The sequence below is a fragment of the Suricata suricatta genome, chromosome 8 (assembly GCF_006229205.1).
Source record: "Suricata suricatta isolate VVHF042 chromosome 8, meerkat_22Aug2017_6uvM2_HiC, whole genome shotgun sequence".
Classification (NCBI taxonomy): Eukaryota; Metazoa; Chordata; class Mammalia; order Carnivora; family Herpestidae; genus Suricata; species Suricata suricatta.
The window spans coordinates 16,986,868-17,006,767 of NC_043707.1; the positions used below are offsets into that span (position 1 = coordinate 16,986,868).

At 48.8% G+C, this 19,900-nt stretch overlaps 1 protein-coding gene across 1 annotated transcript in view; it reads right to left on the minus strand.

Annotated features, from left to right (window-relative positions):
- The window catches only part of COG7 (component of oligomeric golgi complex 7), a 78,768-nt gene that overhangs the window by 9,612 nt on the left and 49,256 nt on the right, over positions 1-19,900 (minus strand). The window contains exons 11-15 of the mRNA XM_029950139.1: positions 17,804-17,869; positions 13,172-13,358; positions 11,511-11,651; positions 6,160-6,243; positions 2,659-2,773 (exon numbers count right to left, since the gene is read on the minus strand). Of these exons, the coding sequence (XP_029805999.1) occupies positions 2,659-2,773; positions 6,160-6,243; positions 11,511-11,651; positions 13,172-13,358; positions 17,804-17,869 (593 nt within the window). The remainder of the gene's footprint in view (positions 1-2,658; positions 2,774-6,159; positions 6,244-11,510; positions 11,652-13,171; positions 13,359-17,803; positions 17,870-19,900) is intronic.

Consider the following 19,900-nt stretch of genomic DNA (forward strand, 5'->3'; position numbering starts at 1 on the left):
GCCCCTACATCTCTAAGGCTTTTTTTTTTAAATTTTTTTTAATGTTTTATTTATTTTTGATACAGAGAGAGACAGAGCATGAGAGGGGCAGTCGCAGAGAGAGAAGGAGACACAGAACCGGAAGCAGGCTCCAGGCTCCGAGCTAGCTGTTAGCACAGAGCCTGACGCGGGGTTCGAACCCACGAATGTGAGATCTGACCTGAGCTGAAGCCGGAGGCTTAACCGACTGAGCCACCCAGGCGCCCCTCTAAGGCTTTTGAACTTCCATCAAACCGCCCTCCAAAAATCCAAACTATATAATTTAAACTGCTCTCCTCTGAACCTGCCAATAATAGATGTACATATACATATATATATATACATATTTTCTATATAGTCAACGTGATAGGTTATAAACTGGCATATACCACTTTCTTTGGCAGCCATTTGAGGATTATTAAAGTTACATATCTCTTCCTATGTTTTTAGGTTATTTGGATGCCTTCACGTTGACTTATTTTTCCGTAGGGTGTCATCTTTTTCTTACTGACTTGTGGGCACTTTCATAAAATGAGGATATATAAAAAATATAATATAACCCATCACCTCTCATCCTGTTGCTAATTTTTCCAGGGTGTCATTCATCTTTCAATTTCCCTGAGTTTCTGCCTTTCATTTCAAAGAACCCTCCCTTCGGCGCTCCTGAGGCTCACAGCACTTACACTGTGGCTCAGCAGGGCTCACGTGTGAAATGGGAGACCGATACACAATTGTTCTTTTTTCCAAAAACTGTATGAGTTCCGTTAGTGTGTGTGACCCTGTGAAACTCACAGAGATCTTAGTTGTATCCTTTTCACCGTATTCTCTGTGGGATAAAAAGCCCGAGGCACTGATCCAACCAAGTGTGACTCCTCTGATCCTAATTTTCCTTTTTGATGTGTCGATGCCTAAGAGAGGCAAGAATTCATGTTCTCAATACTCAGGTGGTTTCGCCTCTCAAAATTATAAAACTTTAGGATTATTACACCAAACAGTTTAATGGGATGTATTAACCAAGTTGGCATAAAATATATCAATAAATCAGTTTCCTTTTTGCAATTTCCATATTTAGTTTCATTGAATTTTCTATACTTCTATTTTAATTAATTTCCATTTTTATAGTTGATATAACTTGCTAACAAAACTTTTGTCATATGGACAATGTAATCAATAAAATGTAGTGTAAAACGTAAAATTAATTTTTATTTTATATTTAAAAAGAAAAGCAATAATTCAGCTTTAATTACAACTTTGATTTCACATGATCATCAAGTGTAATAAAGTATGTCTAGATTATTTAGCAAAAAAAAATTCTCATTATATGTCTGACAGTTTCTTCTTCACATACTTCAGTGCTGCGTTGTTTGACATATAAGTGTACCTGACTATTAGAGGCTCGCTGTGGATCGGCGTGTTTTCAGCATGAGTCACTTTGGCCCCATTTATTATCTTTTGATCTGATTCAATTTCACCCAGTAGTAATGCAGCTGTCTTGTTTTCTTTTTATTTGCATTTACATGGATCCCTTTAGCATCCATTTATTTATTTTTTTAAAAGACTTTATTTTTACGTAATCTCTACACTCAATGTGGGGCTTGAACTCACAACCCCATGACCAAGACTTGCATGCTCTTCTGACTGAGCCAGTCAGGTGCTCCTAGCATCCCTTTTTTAAACCTTCTGATGGGATTTTACTCTGTGATACCTTCTTAAGCTGCTGAATCTTTTATTTTTTACTTATTTTTGAATTTTTAATGTTTACTTTTAAGAGAAGAGAGAGAGCGGGAGACAGAGCATGAGCAGCGGAAGAGCGGAGAGAGAGGGAGACACAGAATCTGAAGCAGGCTCCAGGCTCCAAGCTGTCAGCACAGAGCCTGACGTGGGGCTTGAACCCACAAACTGTGAGATCATGACCTGAGTCAAAGTCAGAAGCTTAACCAACTGAGCCAGGCAGGTGCCCCTGCTGAATCTTTTATATACGATGTGATTTTTCTGTTTGTCCAACCTTATGAAGGAGGCCTATAATATCCAACATTAGGAATAAGGGGATTATTGATCAGAAAGTATATGGTCCCTGTTCAAACTTGACAAACCCAGATCACGAGAAAAAGGACAAGTTTTAATTTACTGTAAGTTTCTAGTCAGTTTAGAGATCCAGGAGCCCTGGGGGGCTGGGAACAAGCTACGGCCAGAGGCATGTGGACAGGAAACATCACCTCCAGGGTGAAGAGTTTTGATGTTTGTCCTCACGAGCAAAAGTGCTCTGGGTGCCACTGTCCCTGGCACATGGCCCACAGAGGGGGGGTCACACTCACCGGGTGGGACCCTTGCAGAGCTCGTTTCCACCTCCAGGGAGTAGGTGTGACCCCACCCCGGCCCCAGGGCCCTCGTGCCATGGTGTCCCCAGCACACGCCGCAGGAACACTCCACACACGGTGAGATAGTCAGGACCCCCCGTCCCTGATCCACTGTGTCCTGCAGAAGTTCCTCAGGGGGGTGCAGCTGGTGGACCCCATCTTTCCAGCCCCTGCTATAGACTCTCAACAATTCTCCCCGAGGCATCTGGAGACAGGCGCGTGGCGGGGTTGGGGGTGGCGGTGGCCACAGCGAGCCCCCCCAGATTTCCGGGGGCCCTCTCACCTTGCTCGGGAGGAAAGGGCAGCTTCCCAGCGTGCAGCGCCAGCTCCAAGGCTGAGTCCTGCTGAGTCACAAAGGGCTCGAGATTCAGGGGGAGGGACATGATATACTGCCCGATCTGAAACAGACAAAAGCACTTTCAGCCCACACTGACACAGACAGGTAATTATTTCTGCAGTACATCGTGTGAAGGCATTTAGGGGGCAGACAAAACCCCCAGGCCCGGGGCAGCCCCGGCCCTGATCTTTCCAGCGTGTGGCAATACTGCTATGACAGCGCCTCAAGAAAATCAATGGGGACTTGCGTGCTTATCACAGATTCATCCTCACACGAATGGCCTCGCTATTTTTGGAATGCATTCAATGCAATCTCTACCTCAAATGAGGTAATGGATACCAACAAGCACTTGTGTAAATATGCATTATCATTATTATTCATAGATACAAAACCAGTAAGATGCTGAGGTCAGCCAGTGCATGGCCAAGCAAGAGTTCAAATCCTGTCTCCTGGACTTGGCTGTGGGTCTCTCTCTTAGAAATGATCTAAGAGAAGAAAGGAATTTTGTTGGGGGAAAAAAGCTACTTATAAATTAACCTGGAAGGAAAACTGTTGTCTGCCTAATACAGACTCTAGAAAATAAAGATCCACAACACCTTCTTGGCTGGTGGGGAATTACAAAAGACAGGATCATAAGACATTTGGAGCCCAAAAATAATATAGTGTTTGTCCTGTTTGTCAGACACACAAGACTGTCATCATGGGTAGACTTCAGCCACCAATTTCTATTAAAACTCATACCTGTTTTGTGTTTTAAGGTTGAGTAACTGTTTTTGTTTCAAAATGAGGTTATTTTCAGGTTACAACAATGTACTGTTTTTTTCTTAAATGGCTTTGAGCCTGTTATTGCTTTTTGGGGGGGGTTCTATACTTATCCCATACATTTAAACTTACAGTTGATACTGATTCTGCAAACTGAAAAGTCCAGAGATTATCCAAGCTACGATTTTCCCCCACCCACACCGACACGGGGGCAGACCCCCAAACCTCCCAACCCAGAGGGAGATAGCACACATTTCCAAACGCTGAATGTGGGTTGGCTGTAGGAAGTATAAACATCCTATGGTCCATCATGCTGACAAAACAGAGTAGTTTGCTCTCTCTTTCCGGAGGTACACAGATGGTGAAATAAACCAAGTCAGCCCTGTTTCCATTCATCTACTTCGTACAGTCTCTCCCTCAAACTCGACAGTGGGCCACTTTCCTCACTAATAACAACCATCACTATGCCTGTCAGCTTGCAAATGGCAACAAATTCACCACTGTTCCCCAAGGCTGGGGGAAGAGAAGGGTGCTGTGGGATTTCTCCATTCTGATTCCACGTGGCAGGTGCTTCCTGAACCCTGACTATGTGCAAAGGACCGGGGGAATGCTCCTGTGTTCGGTATACTTCTCACCTGTAGTCATGACCTTCTGGCTAAATCCACACACCCATTTTACTTGAAATGAAGCGTCAGGTCACTATACTTTGCATCTACGTTGTTTTTCGTTTTTCAAAGCATTTTCTCCTTTTTCACTCTGTATAATGCTGGTGTGGCTGCGTGTGGGAGAGGGCATTCGCCAATGAGGCAAAGTGTCCCTTAGGTGCTAAATTTCGATAATCCAACATCTTAAACTTCAACGAGTTGGCTGAGATGGTGGGGACTGCTCTGGTCCCTGGACAGACCCCATGGCTCCAGGTCCCTCTCGGGAGTTCTGTCGACATTCGTCTTTTGGAAATCAGTGCAGAAAGGGATGCTTACCATCGCGCTCGAAGATATTTTCCTACCGTTTTCACATATGCAGTAAATAAATACCCCTTGAAACCCTGTTTGGGTAAGCTCAGTGACTCAGGAAAAATAAAGCACTAGCTTTGTGGTCAGACGGACTTGGGCCTGAGTTCTGGCTCTTCCACCGTGTGACCTTCCTGGTGTCATCATCTCTGACATGATGACCTCAGACTTACTCCAAAGGGCCGTGCCAAGGGTGAAATTAATACTGCGTGATACATGCAGGAAGCACCTGGCGCCCTAACAGAGCCGCCACCGGGTAAATGGCTTCCCTGCCCCTCTCTCAGTCCCCACAGCCTCGCTGCTCGCCTGTGAGACACTACTGCCAACCGATTCACGTTGCTGTCGTCAAGATAAGCTCTGCCTAGACCGCGTGCTAACTCACAGCATCCGTAGGAGCCCAGCGCTGAGCTTGCACACAGTGTGGGTTTGATGAGTTCGTTTCCCGAGTTCCGGTCACCAGCCCCCAGGTATGCTCCGAAACTCAGGGGGTCACGGCAGGGGGAAAAGGGCTACTCCTCTGCATCTCAGTTTCCCCGGGTTCCTTAATATCATTCAATAACCTCTCAAGTCCCTTCCAGCAACATCATTTCCTGAGTCAATTTAGATTGTAATGCATACTGGCTCCATTCTAAAAATAAGGTTATTGCCATTGGCTGTGAAAGGCAGCCCACATCTGAATAGTTTCATCAGTACAGGTTATCAGGTGATGGCCTGGAAAACAGCAGGAAAGTGACTGCCATTTTGAACTGGACACTGCTCCCAACCAACAGAGAGAACGATGCTATCCTCCTCGGTACAGACGTTTCTAACCATATGACAGTCACTTTTAAAATTCCTCTGTGTCTCTTACAGCAGAGTCATAACTGACAGAGCAGCGGGCTCGAAAGGGACAGCATCGGGCAGAGATCGCTGACCTCAGAATCACCCTTGAGGAGCCCAGACGTCCCCCGCAGTGTGAGGTGCCTATGGCTGGAGTCTACTACCCCTACCCAGTATCTGTCATGCACACTGACCTCTAAGAGCTAGACTCGAGCTAGACAGCCTCAAGGAAGGAAAAGAAGGGCCACGTGCAGATGTCTGGGTGACTGTCATTCCCAGGGGTGAATGGAGGAGGAGGAGGAAAGACCCTGAATTGCCCTGTTCCCCGGGAGGGTCTATTTTGTTCTATTTTAGTATTAAGTCTCCATAATAATCTTCAGAGATTTATTTCCTGCTGTGAAATTCCACATGAAAGCACTCCACGCAGGGCCCAGTGCAGAGCAGGTACTCACTAAAACATTTGCTGAATTTGAATTCAGAACTACATACACACTGTCCTCTGAAAAGTCAGAGAAGACTCTGGTCACCTGCTTCCTGTCCTCCCGAGCCAGAATTTCCTATGTGCACTCACGCGGTGAGGCGCTCAGGTGCTGGTCAGGCCTCACGTCGGGAGAGAGGGAGGAGGCGCATGAACGTGTTAGGCTTTGAAATCACCTTGTTTTGTGTCAGTCGACTTAATAAGGAAATCAGCTGCCTTTCCTTAACGTCATGGGTATGGATAGAAACTAACCAAAAGTATAGGTTCAGACAGCACTGATATGGCAGTGACAGCTCTCCCAGAGGGCCAGGACCAAAGGCCAAGGCGCGGTCTGCAAGGCGGCAGCCGCCCCCGGAGAAGAGCGCTCAGAGCCCTTACGTTGCTGATGTACTCCAGCGGGGTAAGGCTGAAGGTGGGCAGCTCGTCGGTCAGGGTCTCGCCGATGCCCGCCGTGCTCCAGCTCTAGGGGACGAAGGACAGAAAGCGGTCAAGGTCACAGAAGCCAGGTGGCACGGGAAAGCACCACAGGCTGGAAAATACTTCCAGAATGCAGCATTCCTATCAGTGTCTTCACTCAGAGATGGCCTTGGGCGTCATCACTATTCTACAGACCAGGGAGTTCGCTTTAAATCATCACCTTGAGGGGCGCCTGCGGGGCTCAGTCAGTTACGGGTCTGACTCTGCTCGAGTCATGATCTCATGGTTTGTGGGTTTGAGCCCCGCACCAGGCTCTGGCTGACAGCTTAGAGCCTGGGGCCTGCTTTGGATTCTGTGTCTCCCTTTCTCTCTGCCTCTCTCTCTCAAAAATAAACATAAATAAAAATAAATAAAAATAAATAAAAAGAATGTTAAAAAAAAAAAGTGTAAATCACCACCTTGAAACCTACCATAGAGAAAATAATCCCCTCTCCCTCTCTCTCTCTGCGTTCCTACAGGCCCATAAGCCAGGAGCTCCTAGCTTCTCAACAGAACTATCCAGTGGGAACGGACCCGCCGTTGCTCCCACTGCCTGTGAAGAGCTCGACAGCCTGAGGTCGGAGCGCCTCCGCTGGGTGGGAGCCGCTGGGTGCAGGCAGCCTCACTAGCCCGGGGGTCTTCAGCCCCAGACCCTCCACAGAGACCACATGTAAATCCCTATCTTGGCTGCAGAACACTCAAACCACATTTACTGACACTACTGCTTTTATTTCTAGCTGCCTCCTAGGTCTATTTCTCAACTGACTCAGAGCTCAGAGGGAAAGGGATGGAAGGAACCTCCAAACCCCAGCAGCTACCCTTCTGTCCTCTTTGTGACTCCTCGGGCATCAGGGGAGATGCTCTTCCTCTCGATATATCAAGTGGGAATGTCTCTGGTGTCACCGAGTGAGCCTCCCCAGTGTTCTCTCTAGAGTCAGGCACATAACCAGCATGGACGCGGTTGCACGGTTCATACAGCACTTGGCACGCCTTTGTACAGAAATCTGGTTTCTTCATTCCAGCCTGAGTCACCCCAGAGCCATCCTGGAAAGCAAGGCCCTCTCTGGCTGCGCTCCTGGAGTGGCTCCCGGGTCACGGCAGAGCTGCTCTCCGCAGCCACCTGATGCCCGATCTGGTTGCCTGATCCTTTAAGCAGCGTTCTGGGAACGTAATGACCACGTCCACCCCTGGGCTCCCGGCTCAGGCTGAGCCTCGGCCACCCTTCCCGAGACCCCTAGCACCGGCTCGGTTCTGATTTTCTTTGCCTGAGACCAGTTCTTTTTCCTCCCCACCTCCACCCCTAGTTTTCTAAGTTCCTTGTTCTTACTTGAGGATCATCTTCTGTTTCAAACTGGCCTACTTTCCTTCAGTTAACCCCCACCCCATGGAGAAGACACACGCTGATCACCCACATGTACCGAGGGCCCATGAAGCACAGAGCTTGGCAGAGGAGACAAAGACATGTGAGACTCGGTCCTCGCTCTCCAGAAGCTCCTTGGGAAACCAAGATCCCCTGACGTGCTCCCACGCTATTAACCCCACGGGCCCTGCCTCCCCCTGCCTCCCCCTGCACACGCCCGGGCTTCCCCTTGGGAGTTCTCAGGGGCAGAGGCAAGGTGCACTGCAGGAAGCGCTCCGAGGAGCCAGGGCTCCAGCTGGCCGTAGAAGGAGCGGGTGCACAGATGGAAGACTGGAGGGGAAGGTGTAGCCCTCAACTGTGGGCTAAGAAAGGTCTTTATTTTCAACAAATAAATTGCAAGAGTGTGCGTGAGAGAGAGGAGAGAAGGACAGGGAGGGAGGGAGAGGGGGAGGAGGGGGGAAGAGGGGGAAGGGGGAGGGGGGACCCGGAAAGGTGATCTGTAGTTCATAAAAGACACATCGCACAATCCCAATGTGCAGAATGAACTCGGGTCCTGATTCAAACAGTGGGGTTATGGCCTTTATGACAACTGGAAATTTGAATACTGATTATTGATATTAAGGAATCATTTCTGACTTAGGGGTGATTATGGCACCCCTTTAGAGTTAGAGCTGCCCCACTTTAGAGAAGGGGTATACACCAGAATGGCCAGGAGGTGACCATGCTGGAGTGGGGTGATGGTCTTGTCCCCCCCCCCCAACTCTTGCACAAGTGTCAACACTTGCCTAACAAAACATTTTTTAAAACAGACTCTTACACCGGGTCTGGGGAGCATGAGTGGGTCAGAGTGGTGCTGTGTAAAGATGAACGCAGCACCTCAGGAGGACTGAGAGTGGGGAGGCAGATAAAAAGCTCAAGGAATAGCTGAGAGGAGGAGAAATCCATCGGGGGCAGTGGCCGCGGAAACAGACGGGAGACATCTTTACAGAGAAGGAACGGTGCAACATGGTGGTGAGGTCACTGGCAAAGAGCGGAGGGAGAGGGCAGAGACATGGAGGCCGGGGAGGCAGGGGGCTGGGAGGGGGGACGGAGCGAGGGCCGAGCTGCAGGGCAAGGGCATCCAGAGGACCCACACTTGCGGGCTGGAGGCCCCGGAAGGCTCCGTGGGGAGGTGTGGGGAGAGCGGGCAGGCAGAGGGGAGACGAGCCGGACCGGACGTGGTTTTCAACAAGGGCAGGTGGACCCAACGAGGGAGGTGCTTGGCAAGTTAGGGCGACAGGGAAACGCTATAGGTTATTTTTTAATTGTTCAAAATTTACTGAAAATCTCCTTCAAACGGGCTTTCTCTATCCATCTGTCACCAGATAATGTGTGCAAATGTCAACACCTATTTAGAAAGGGAATACGGTGTTGGTTTATATTCGTGAAATGTAAAAGGGTAATACAATTTACCGGCAAACACTAAAAACAAACACTGAATGACCAGGGTTTAGTTTTCAAATCCTTAAGGCCGAAGTGTTTGCCTTTGTGTTGTGTGCTTTCCTGCTGGCAGCCCTCAGAGAGCTGTTCCTCCTAACCTCCCGGTGCCTGCCTGGGCCACCCGCCCCCATTCCCAGCGGCCGTGCCCAGAGGCCCGGGTGCCGTGGCAGCGAGGCCGGAGTCAGGAGGGGAGATCTGAGTGACCGGGGGCCCCACTGCAGCGTGGGCTCTGGAATACAGAGGGGAGTGCAGGGGGTGGGAGCAGAGGGAAGAACAAAGCTGCTAGAACAGAAGGTCAAGATTGTAGGATTTGGGGTGGGGGCACGAGTGACCCAGGTGAAGGGGACCAAGGGCACACTCACTGCGATGAGCGTGGAGTCATGTACAGAACTACTGAGTCACCTTACCGTATACCTGACGCTTATGTCACACTGCGTGTTAATCAAACTGGAATAAAAAGGAGGTTAAAAAAAAGATCCTGATTCTTAACATTAACATGAGTTGCTTGTTTTATCCTACATGACACATGAAATAGTTTCAAAATAGCTATACTGATATTGCTATCAACAATACAATTACTGGATGAAGTTTAAAAAAAAAAGATTTTAAGCTCTAAGAATTAAAAAGAGGGGTGGTTGGCTGCCTCAGTCAGTGGAGCATGCAACTCTTGATCTCAGGGTTGTGAGTTCAAGCCCTGTGCTGGGTAGAGAGAGTATTTTAAAAAAAGAAAAAAAGATGGGGGCACCTGGGGGGCTCAGTCGGTTAAGTATCCGACTCTTGGTTTCGGCTCAGGTCATGATCTCACTCACGGTTGGGGAGTTCAAGCCCACGTCTGGCTCTGCACTGACAGTGCCAAGCCTGCTTGGGTTTCTCTCTCTCCCCTTCTCTTTCTGCCCCTCCCCCCACTCAAAATAAATACTTTTTTTATTAAAAAAATTTTTTTGAATGCTTGTTTATTTTTGAGGGAGAGACAGAGCACAAGCAGGGGAGGGGCAGAAGAGGGAGACACAGAATCCGAAGCAGGCTCCAGGCAGCACGGAGCCAGACACGGGCCTCGAACCCATTAACTGCAGGATCGTGACTGAGCTGAAGTCAGACATTTAGCAGACTGGGCCACCCAGGCGCCCTCCGAAAAGTTTTTTAAATTAAAAAAAAAGAGAAGAAAAACTTAAAAAGCAGCCAGATCTGGAGGCCAGGGAGGGGATGGGAAGGGTGAAGAATGCTAGCCCCTCCTCTTCCAAGCCAGCACTTATTAAGCGTGTACTCTGTGGCAGCTGCTGGCTAAATTCTATCATAATAAGATCTGCATGGTCAGAATCAGCTCGGCACCATCTGACGAGGAGAGGAGGCTCTCATGGAAGCCCAAGTCACAGACGCCACTCCCACCATGCTGTGACAGGAGCACCCCCCCTCCAGGCTGCCCTCCCCCGCCCGCAAGAGGAACAAAGACCCTGACCAGGGTGGGTCCCATGGCATTTCGCATGGAAAAGTCAAAAAGAATGACGTAACTTCAGAATTCTGAAATCATGTGGTCCAACCCCTTGTTTCATGGATGGGGGTTCTGAGACCCACAGACTTGACCCAGGTCACACGGTGCAGAGTGAGGGCTCTTGAGCCCTGGCCTCGTGGGCTTTCTGGGGGGTGGCATGCCCTCCCAGCTCTGGCCATTTCCTCAAAAACCTCTTGGTTATTAAAGGTCCACTACTGGATCTTTCTCAAACCGCTATCTTTAAAAACAAAACAAACAAAACTAAACAAAGCTGAATCCACAGACCCTGGAGCCGTCATTGAGAAAGGCTGGCAAACGGACTGTCCTAGAAATCCAGGTGGCAGCGATGACATGGGCCAGAGGGACTCAGAGCCAGGGGAGAATCTGTGACTGATAGGTAATCCCTTGAAGGGAGTCAGGGCAGGTAGAAGGGAGGGGGCAAGGTCAGGGAAGGGAGGCGCTCTGGGAACAGCCGAAAAGAAAAGGCATCAAGGACAGAAAAGAGCAGAGCCCCCAAAACTCCGTCAAAATTGCCAGATCGGATCTTGGGAGGCGCTCTCCTGGGTGAAGTTCCAGAACCAATGCTCCCGGAAAGGCCGCAGCCTCCGTGGGTTAAGAGCTGCCGCGACCTGCCCCAGCCTATCCAAGGGCACAGGGCCCCCACTTCTCCCTGGCAGGGCACAGCTATGCTGCTGCCAGTGGCACAAGTTAATCAAGCAATAATAATCATCCCAAGAAGCAGTCTGGAAAGAAAGCATCACAGTGACGCCAATTAAGATAAGAAATTCTTGCTCAGCAGCGAGTTGGGCAAGAGAACAGGGAGTCTGTACAGCGGGAGGTTCTCTTCCAGCTCCTGGGGGGTGGGGGGAGGCAGTGACCACACTCAAAAATGCTTGGGAAGGAGGCAGCGCCCAGCGGGGCGTCTGCAGTCAGTGGGAAACTCACATCCATCTTGGAAACGAGCAGCAGCTGCTGTTTGATGCGCAGGAAAACAGAGTCGAAAGCGAGCTGGTGGGCCTGCTGGTTCAGTCGAGTCAGGGCCGTGCGAGACGCAGATAGCAGGTTATGGTTACTTGACCCTTTTTCCTAAGACGAGAACACACAAGAGGCTATTAAGGCCTGGCTCTCACCAGGGTTTCAGCTAGTTCAACATTCTGAAAAGCCCCAGAGAGGAGAAGAGTGAGGGGGCAGGTGCACACAGTAGTGTTCCCAAGCCTGGTTGGGCCCCAGCACCTGCTTTGGAACATGCTGGATTACAGGTGCACGGGCTCCACCTCAGGGCTACTGCATCGGAGCCCAGCAGGGGTATGGAGCCCAGGAAGCAATGTTTTAAACTCACTTTTCCAAGTAATTCTGATTCTTCTGAGCTAACACAAGCTGATGGAGTGGCAGTGTAGGAAAAATTAACCTGTGAGTGTCCCTCGGGGACAGAGGAAGAGGGAGAAAACGGTAAGAGGCCAGCTCAGTTACGCCTGGCTGTCCGGCGGAGCACACACGACCTGTGCGAGTCCCAAGGAATTCCAGACCGCCTGAGAAAATGCAGAGATGGAAAATGTAACCCTGGCTCTGCTATTACACATGAACCGATTACAACAAACTAAATCAGATCAGCAATAAAGATAAACAGAACCGCTTTCACCTAATCAGGAAGCATGGATGAATGAGCCTGGACAAGTGTTTTGAGAACTGTTTGTCAAGCTCAGATGCAGCCAGCTGGTGTGCCAAAGTGCAGCTCTGAGACCGTGTGAGGACAACAAGGAAGCCTCAGACGCGGCAGGAGGGTCGTGTGCAGTTGTCCCCAGAGCTCAAGGCCTGGCAGGACGCTCTGAGGTGGTATCTGGTGCCATGGGAACAGTAGCATCTATTCGAACCCAACCAGGGGATGGGGGAGATGGTTCTGGAAGGGATGTCACAGCCATCCTAGGATCCTGGGGCCATTTGAAAGTTGCTGTGTGGCTCATTCCATTTGTTGGGAAGTTCTTCTGTCCCTGGACCCTAAAGGGCCCAAAGCTCAGAATCAAGGGCAGCACTGTGGCAGATGAAGTAAGAACTTAAGCTAAAGGACAGCCCAAAGGGAACACATCCCCAGGGTGGTCATGCTGCCATCAGGAGGAACTTGCCCTGGAGGTGCTCCCAGCTTTCCTCCACCCCTCGCCCCTCCCCTCAGGAAGAGGCTTGACCTCTCCCATGGAAGGGCTGGGGGCCTCCTCTGTGGCTCCTGCACACCAGCAGGCAGTACACACTCTGGTCCCCTCTCTGCCATTAACAGGGGACTGTCCCCGCACTGGAGCCAGGGGCTACCTGCCCCGCCCGTCCCATGCAAGTCTGACTACAGCAAGCCCATCGGGCCACACACCTGAAGCCACGCTCTCCTACTTGCCTTCCGTCAGTAATAAAGCTCCACTTATTCAACACCTATGCAGCCACTGGTTCCAACCCAGTTTTGCTTATTAGCTCCTTAAAACGTGACATAAGTGAGACAGAGAAGTGGCAACGGGGCACACTGCAGACTGCAGCCACCCCACAGAGCCAGAGAGCCTGGATCAGGGAAAGGGTGACGAAAGAAAAGCTTCATTTGTAAGAATGCCATCCGTCTGGTCTCATACCTTGAGGGTATAGAGTATTTCCATTAAACTGGCATATTCAGCAGGGTTATCTTTCTGGAGGTAATTATATTCCTGCCATGGGTTCCTGGCAGAGCTCTTCCTGTCTGTCAAAATGCTGTCCTGTAAACCGGCCAGGTTCCGAGGGCTGTAGGAGTCTGAGAGATACTTGCCAGCGGTGGACAGGATCCTGAAATAAAAGTGGTGACTGTTATGCCCTGAGCTATTTGTGGGGAGCTTTCTCCTTGGGCTATTCAGCTTGCTCCTTACTAAACTCCCAGGACATGCTTTTTGAGGCAGATGGATCTCAGGTCCATTTTATAAGAAAAGGAAGACATCCCTCATTGGTGAGGAATGAGCTGCAATCAGGTGCACAAGAAACACCAGGTGTCTTTATTTCCTATTTAACACTCAGACCCCCAGAATACGCCACCTTACTCATGTGACACCCAGTCTACACGAGGCAGCGCTCAGTTCACTACGGTCTGGAATACCATACATTTTCTGTGCAGCCCTTTCTCCCTCCGCGACCAGCACTGTTGGCAGCAAAGCCGCAGGGAGCCACGAGAGCCTCGGCCATGGCAGCCATGGCAGCACTACACAGGGGGCGGGAGAGCTGGGGGCAGCAGCTCGAAGCCCGTCTCCAGCCACAGGACTCGCTGTCACACGCCAGCCCAGAGTGGCGTTTGTCTTCACCGGTCCTGCACAGTTTACTTCTGTGGCGTAGGTGCCACACAGAGATCTACGGAGAGGAGCAGGCGCTTTCCAATTGCTCTGAGAAGGAACAAGGGCCAGTCCCCAGGGCTTAAAGCTCTATCTTCTGTCTCCACCAGGACAGCCTTCCCTGATGGATGCTGCAAATGCTCCGCTGCTTCCCCCAGGCTCGGCTCTACACATGCCACCGGGGGGAGGGACACTGCATTACGTCCCAGGTGTGGCTAACTCCCTGACCCTCCTTCACCAGAGTTTCTCACAAAAGAGAATTGCAGCACTTAGGCTGCACGCACTTTAAAACAAAAGAAAACACGAGTCTAGAGGCACCTGGTCTCCGTCTCCTGATTTCAGCTCAGGTCATGATCTCACAGTTTGTGGGTTCGAGACCGACATCAGACCCTGCACTGACAGAATGGAGCCTGCCTGGGATTCTTTCTTTCTCTCTCTCTGCCCCTCCCCGGTGCATGCACATACTCTAAGAAATAAACAAACGTTATGTAAAAAATTAAAAACTAAAAAACAAGTCCAGGGAGCCTGTCAAGGAATGTGTATGCTTGCAAACAAATGGTGGGGTCAGGCCCTTCCTCAGGAACCAGTGCCACACAAGAAGCCACCTGCCTCTGCCACTAAAAAGTGACGGTGTTCCCTGGTGCTTACCCTGCAGGTAATTTCGGCTGAGTCTTTTGTCTGCCAAACTGTGGCCTGTTCCTGCCATCCTTACCTCCAAGTCTTCGCTATCTGTGGGGACAAAACGGGGGGTTCCTCCCCCCTGAATTCCTAGCACCAAGCATGCGCCTGGCCTGTGGGTTTGGCAAGCAGGAAGTTGAGAGCTGCCCTCTGGGAATCAGCTCCCTTTGGCGGGGTCACAGCCATACGTGTCCCCACTGTCGGCTGGGGGAAACTGAAGAAAACCAAGTATGTCAGGAACATTTAAGTATTAAAGATCACAGTTTAAAATGTCACTATAGTGCGCTCTACAGTAAGAACCAAATCTAAAAAAAAAAAAAAAAAAAAAAAAAAGTTGGAATAAATACAGCTCCAACCCCAAGGAATGTTTGGTATCTTTTCCTCCCCAGCCTCCTCTTCATCCAGACACCATCAGATGATCTAATTGTCAGACTCTGACTTCCTAGGACGTGTGTTTGCTAGTGCTATGAACTAAACCTTACTGAAATGAACACTTGATTTCTTCACTCATGAAATGTTGTCTCATCCCTGGAATGGGCTATAAGTAGGTCTTGGGGATGTCAGATAATTAAACAGGCCTGCCCTCAAAGAGCTTAGAGTTTAACGGGGGAGTCCAACGTCCACCAATGTGCCAGGGGAATGCAGTCACCATGCGCAAAGGAGGGAGAGATGAACATTATACTTCCATCTGCTTCCTCAACTCATATCCTTTCATGAAAAGCTGTTACCCACTTCTTCACAAGCCATGGAAACCTGTAAATTTACATCGGATCCCCCACTGATTTCCCACTGAACTAAGACCTCACCCTAGTGAAAACACCCCTGTGCCAAAAGTTAAGCAGTGGGTGCCGTGAACACGGTGGGTGCCGTGGCAATCTCCTTGTTATCTCACCCAACTTGGGCAGTGCAAGAGACAGCCTTCCCATGGCATTCGGCCCATAAATCACAAAATGATCCCATTCTGCAAGGAGGTGCTCTTAAGAGCCCAAAAGCCAAAGTCACTCTTGTCGCTGAAGTCATCTGGAGTGTTCTGAGCTACTGCCTCTGCCACCCAGCGGGCAGCGGGGAGGAGTGGTCGCTGGGCCAGTAAAAGCTGGGCTCCCCAGAGGAGACTGACAGGCAGATAAGATAAGCTTTAGAGGCAGCTGCCACACACGTGGCCTCGCTGATGGGAACACAGATGGTGACCGTCGCTCTTTTCCCTTTCCAGGCTCAGTGCTTTCAGAATGACATCGTCTCTCAAAGAGGCTCCCTTAGATCCGCCCAGTCTGTTCTCATCTCATGCCAAAACTCAGGAGAGCCTTTCAGCTTCTCTGGGCTGCAAAATGCAGGTGGAGAGAGAGGCTCGTCCTTTATCTACCACGTCCTCATTCTTTTCCTTCTACAATGTAATATTCACTTTCATTAAGAGATTAAGGAAAACCTATGTGTCCTGATATGGAAAGACATCTGCTATGGAGATGCGGAGAAGCCCAAGTCCAAGGAGACATGCTCATTTGTGAGAAAGACAGTGCAGGGGTGATACACTCCGGACAGCTCAGCTGACGTCCAGGTTCAAATCACAGCCCCATGGTTCCATGACCTCAGACACAACTACCTACACAGATCATTTATGAACTGTGCCAGACTCCATGACTCAATGTCTCTTCGTCTGTAAAAATGGGGATAAGAACAGTACCTAACTCTCTGACCACTGGGAGGATTAATGACTTAATTCATGAAAAGTCCTCAATGTCAGAGCTCAGTAAATATTATGGACAGGGGGAAATGTTAATAAAGTTTCTTCTAGAGAGGATTTTTAGAGTAAGTAGAGTTTCCATTTTTATTTTGCATACTTGTGAACTATTTCAATCATTGCAATGAGCTGGGGCCAGGCTATAATCACTACTGAAATTGATAAAATAATAAGCTACATGCCTTTCTTCTAAATACATAAATGTTACATTTCCAGCTCTTCCTAGGAGTCCTCGGAAACCCAGAGCCACTCGGCCTCCAGCACAGGCTCCCCAACATGTGTGCGTGTGTGCACATCGGCAGGAGTGTGCGCAGAGGGTTAACGGTTACTGTATTTATATTATCTACACACACTACACTACACGCCTGGGGAGCCCAGCTTTTACTCATTCCAGGAACGCACATCACGTCTGTGCTGGGCTGTCTGGGAGTCACACACAGCTGCGCATCCTAGCTGGCCACAAGACACCTGCCCAGGATGAGAAGCACTGTGGGAGACTGGGGGTGGGCTTAGAAATGAAAGATGACAAGAAGTGGCAACAAAAGAAGACAAAACAAAAACCCCACCTGCCTAGGAGCACTGAAGGAACCCCTGTTCCTCAGAAACTCACCCCTACCTCCTTCAGGGCAGGCGTGTTGTTGTGTACACCCCACACCAAAGGCTCCCTCCCCCGCCAGCTTCCATTTCACAGTGGACCACTGCCAGAAACCCCCCCCACTCGGACCGGTTTAGGACATTTAATTGGAATTTCTGGGAATTATCCCAGGAAGGGGTGACGGGGCTGCTGCCAGTCCCTCCCCCAACTGTGTGAAACAGGCTTCCTCCCCCAGCTCCGGGAGAACACAGGAATCAGCTGTCCCAAAGGAATGGGAGATTTAGCTGGAAGAAAGAAGGAAGGCATTTGGGAGGCTGGAGCCCTCTGAAGGGAAAACTCGTCTGTACGGGGCCGCTGCAAGGCAATGGAAAACCCTGGCAGGTATCAAAATAGAGAAAGGGGCGGGGGGCTAAGGGAGACTCCTAGGGCTGATCCCAGAAACCCTCCTTCAACACACACAGCACAGGATTCTGCTGCAGAACCCGGAAGGCGGGCTGGATTAATCCGGAGTCTATGGGCTGCCCCAGCTGACTCCACCACCACCTATAATGCTGTTTCTATGGAGAAATTTATTGCGAGTCCCAATAAGTAACTTTCAAACAAGCAGTGGGAACCCAGCCCAATTATAATTTGGAGACAACATGTACTATTTCCTGATTTGGGCTGAAACTTCCATATCTAACCAAAACTTTGTCGCCATTGCCAAATAGCTCAGAGCCTTGCCCTTTTTAGGTGCTCAGTAAATGTTTAATGATGACAATAATGACACCTTATATCTAGGTACAGACAGTCCTCGAGCTGTGTGGCTTCCAGATTTGACCATATGTTGTCAGTGCCATGCTGTGCGCTCTGTCTGGTTCTTCTCAAGCCCAGAACCCGGGACTCGCCCACACCCCTCGCCTACCTGTTTGCTAGCTGCTGCTCGAAGTCCCCGCACTGCCGCAGGAGCTCACCACAGGTGGCTATTATCCTAAACAAAACAAAAAGCACTTCAAGTTCAAGTACCTGGAATGTTGACACAAGACAAACATTGTCTCATTCATAAAAATTCTAACTATTCAGTCCTTGGGTGGTGCTGGGTTCTGGAAAAGTGCTTAACCATTTGACAGTATACCTGACGTTTGTCACTAACTAGTAATTCTCGGAGACAGTAAAAGTGCCCTTCTAATGCCCTCAAGTCATGTACCTCTCTGCTTTGAATTACAGTTCTATCTACAGGTGTCAAATGATCTTACATTTCCAAAATACTGGGGAGTTCTGGGGTTTTGTCCTTAAGAAAACGGGTTGAAAACACTTCATATCTAAAATTTAAAAACCAGGGGGGCACCTGGCTGGCTCAGTGGTAAGAGCATGCAACTCATAATCTCGGGATTGTGAGTTCGAGCCCCGCATGAGGTGTAGAGATTATTTACTTAAATAAATTTTTTAAAACTTTAAAAAATAAAATAAAATAAAATTTAAAAATCAACAATACATTTAACAAATCATTTACCACAATCAAATGGGATTTATTCCCAGGATGCAACAGTGGTTCACTATTTGCAAATCAGTGTGATAGAGCACAGCAACAAGAGAAAGGATAAAAATCACGTGATCAGGTGTGCCTGAATGGCTCAGTCAATTAAGTGTCCAGACTTTTTTTTTTCATGTTTATTTTATTTTTGAGAAAGAGAGACAGTGTGAGCATGGGAGGGGCAGAGAGAGAGAGGGAGACACAGAATCTGAAGCAGGCTACATGCTCCAAGCATGGAGGCCAATGCAGGGCTTGAACCCATGAACCGTAAGATCATGAACTGAGCTGAAGTCGGACACTTAACCAGCTGAGCCACCTAGGCACCCAAGCATCTGACTCTTGATTTTGGTTCAGGCCTTTTTTTTTTTTTTTAAGAAAGAGACTCTTTTTTTTTTTAATGTTTTATTTATTTTTGAGAGAGAGAGACACAGTGTGAGCAGGGAGGGTCAGAGAGAGAGGGAGACACAGAATCTGAAGCAGGCTCCCGTCTCTGAGCTAGCTGTCAGCACAAAGCCTGACACGGGGCTCAAACCCATGAACTGCGAGATCATGGCCTGAGCTGAAGCCAGCTCCTCAACCGACTGAGCCACCCAGGTGCCCCTGGTTCAGGTCTTGATCTTGTAGTTCATGATACTGAGCCCCACGTCTCCCTCTCTCTTTGCCCCACTCCTACTCACATTCTCTGTCTCTTAAAATTAATAAACATTTTAAAAAGTTATGTGATCATCTCAATAGATGCAGAAAAATCATCTGACAAAGTACAACATCCATTCACGATAAAAACTCCCAACAAAGTAAGTTTAGAGGGAACCTACCTCAACATAATGAAATCCATCTATGAAAAACCCACAACTAATATCCTCAATGGCGAAAAATGGAGGCGAGCTTTTCCCCTAAGGTCAGGAAGAAGACAAGAATGTTGTCTTCTCTCACCAGTTATTCAACATAGTACTGAAGTCCTAGCCTCAGCAACCAGGCAACAAAGAGAAACAGAAGGCATCCAAGTTGGTAAGGAAGAAGTAGAACTTTCACTATTTCCAGATGACACTTTAAAAAGTTCATTCACCAAAAAACTGCTAAACCTGATCACTGAATTCAGTAAAGTCAAAGGATACAAAATCAATGTATATCAAAAATAATAAAACACTTAGGAATAAACTTGACCAAAGAGATAAAGAAGACCTGTACTCTGAAAACTGAAACACTGATGAAAGAAACTGAGGATGATACAAACGGGAAGATGCTCCATGCTCGTGGACTGGCGGAACCAGCATCGCTAAAATGTCTGCACTACCTGAAGTAATCTATAGATTTCATGAAATCCCTATCAAAATACCACCAGCATTTTTCATAGAACTACAACAAATAATCTTCAAATCTGTATGGAACCACAAAAGACCCAAAGAGCCAAAGCAACCCTGAGAAAGACGAATAAAGCTGGCGGCGTCACAGCACCATATGTCAAGATACAGTACGAAGTTGTAGTAA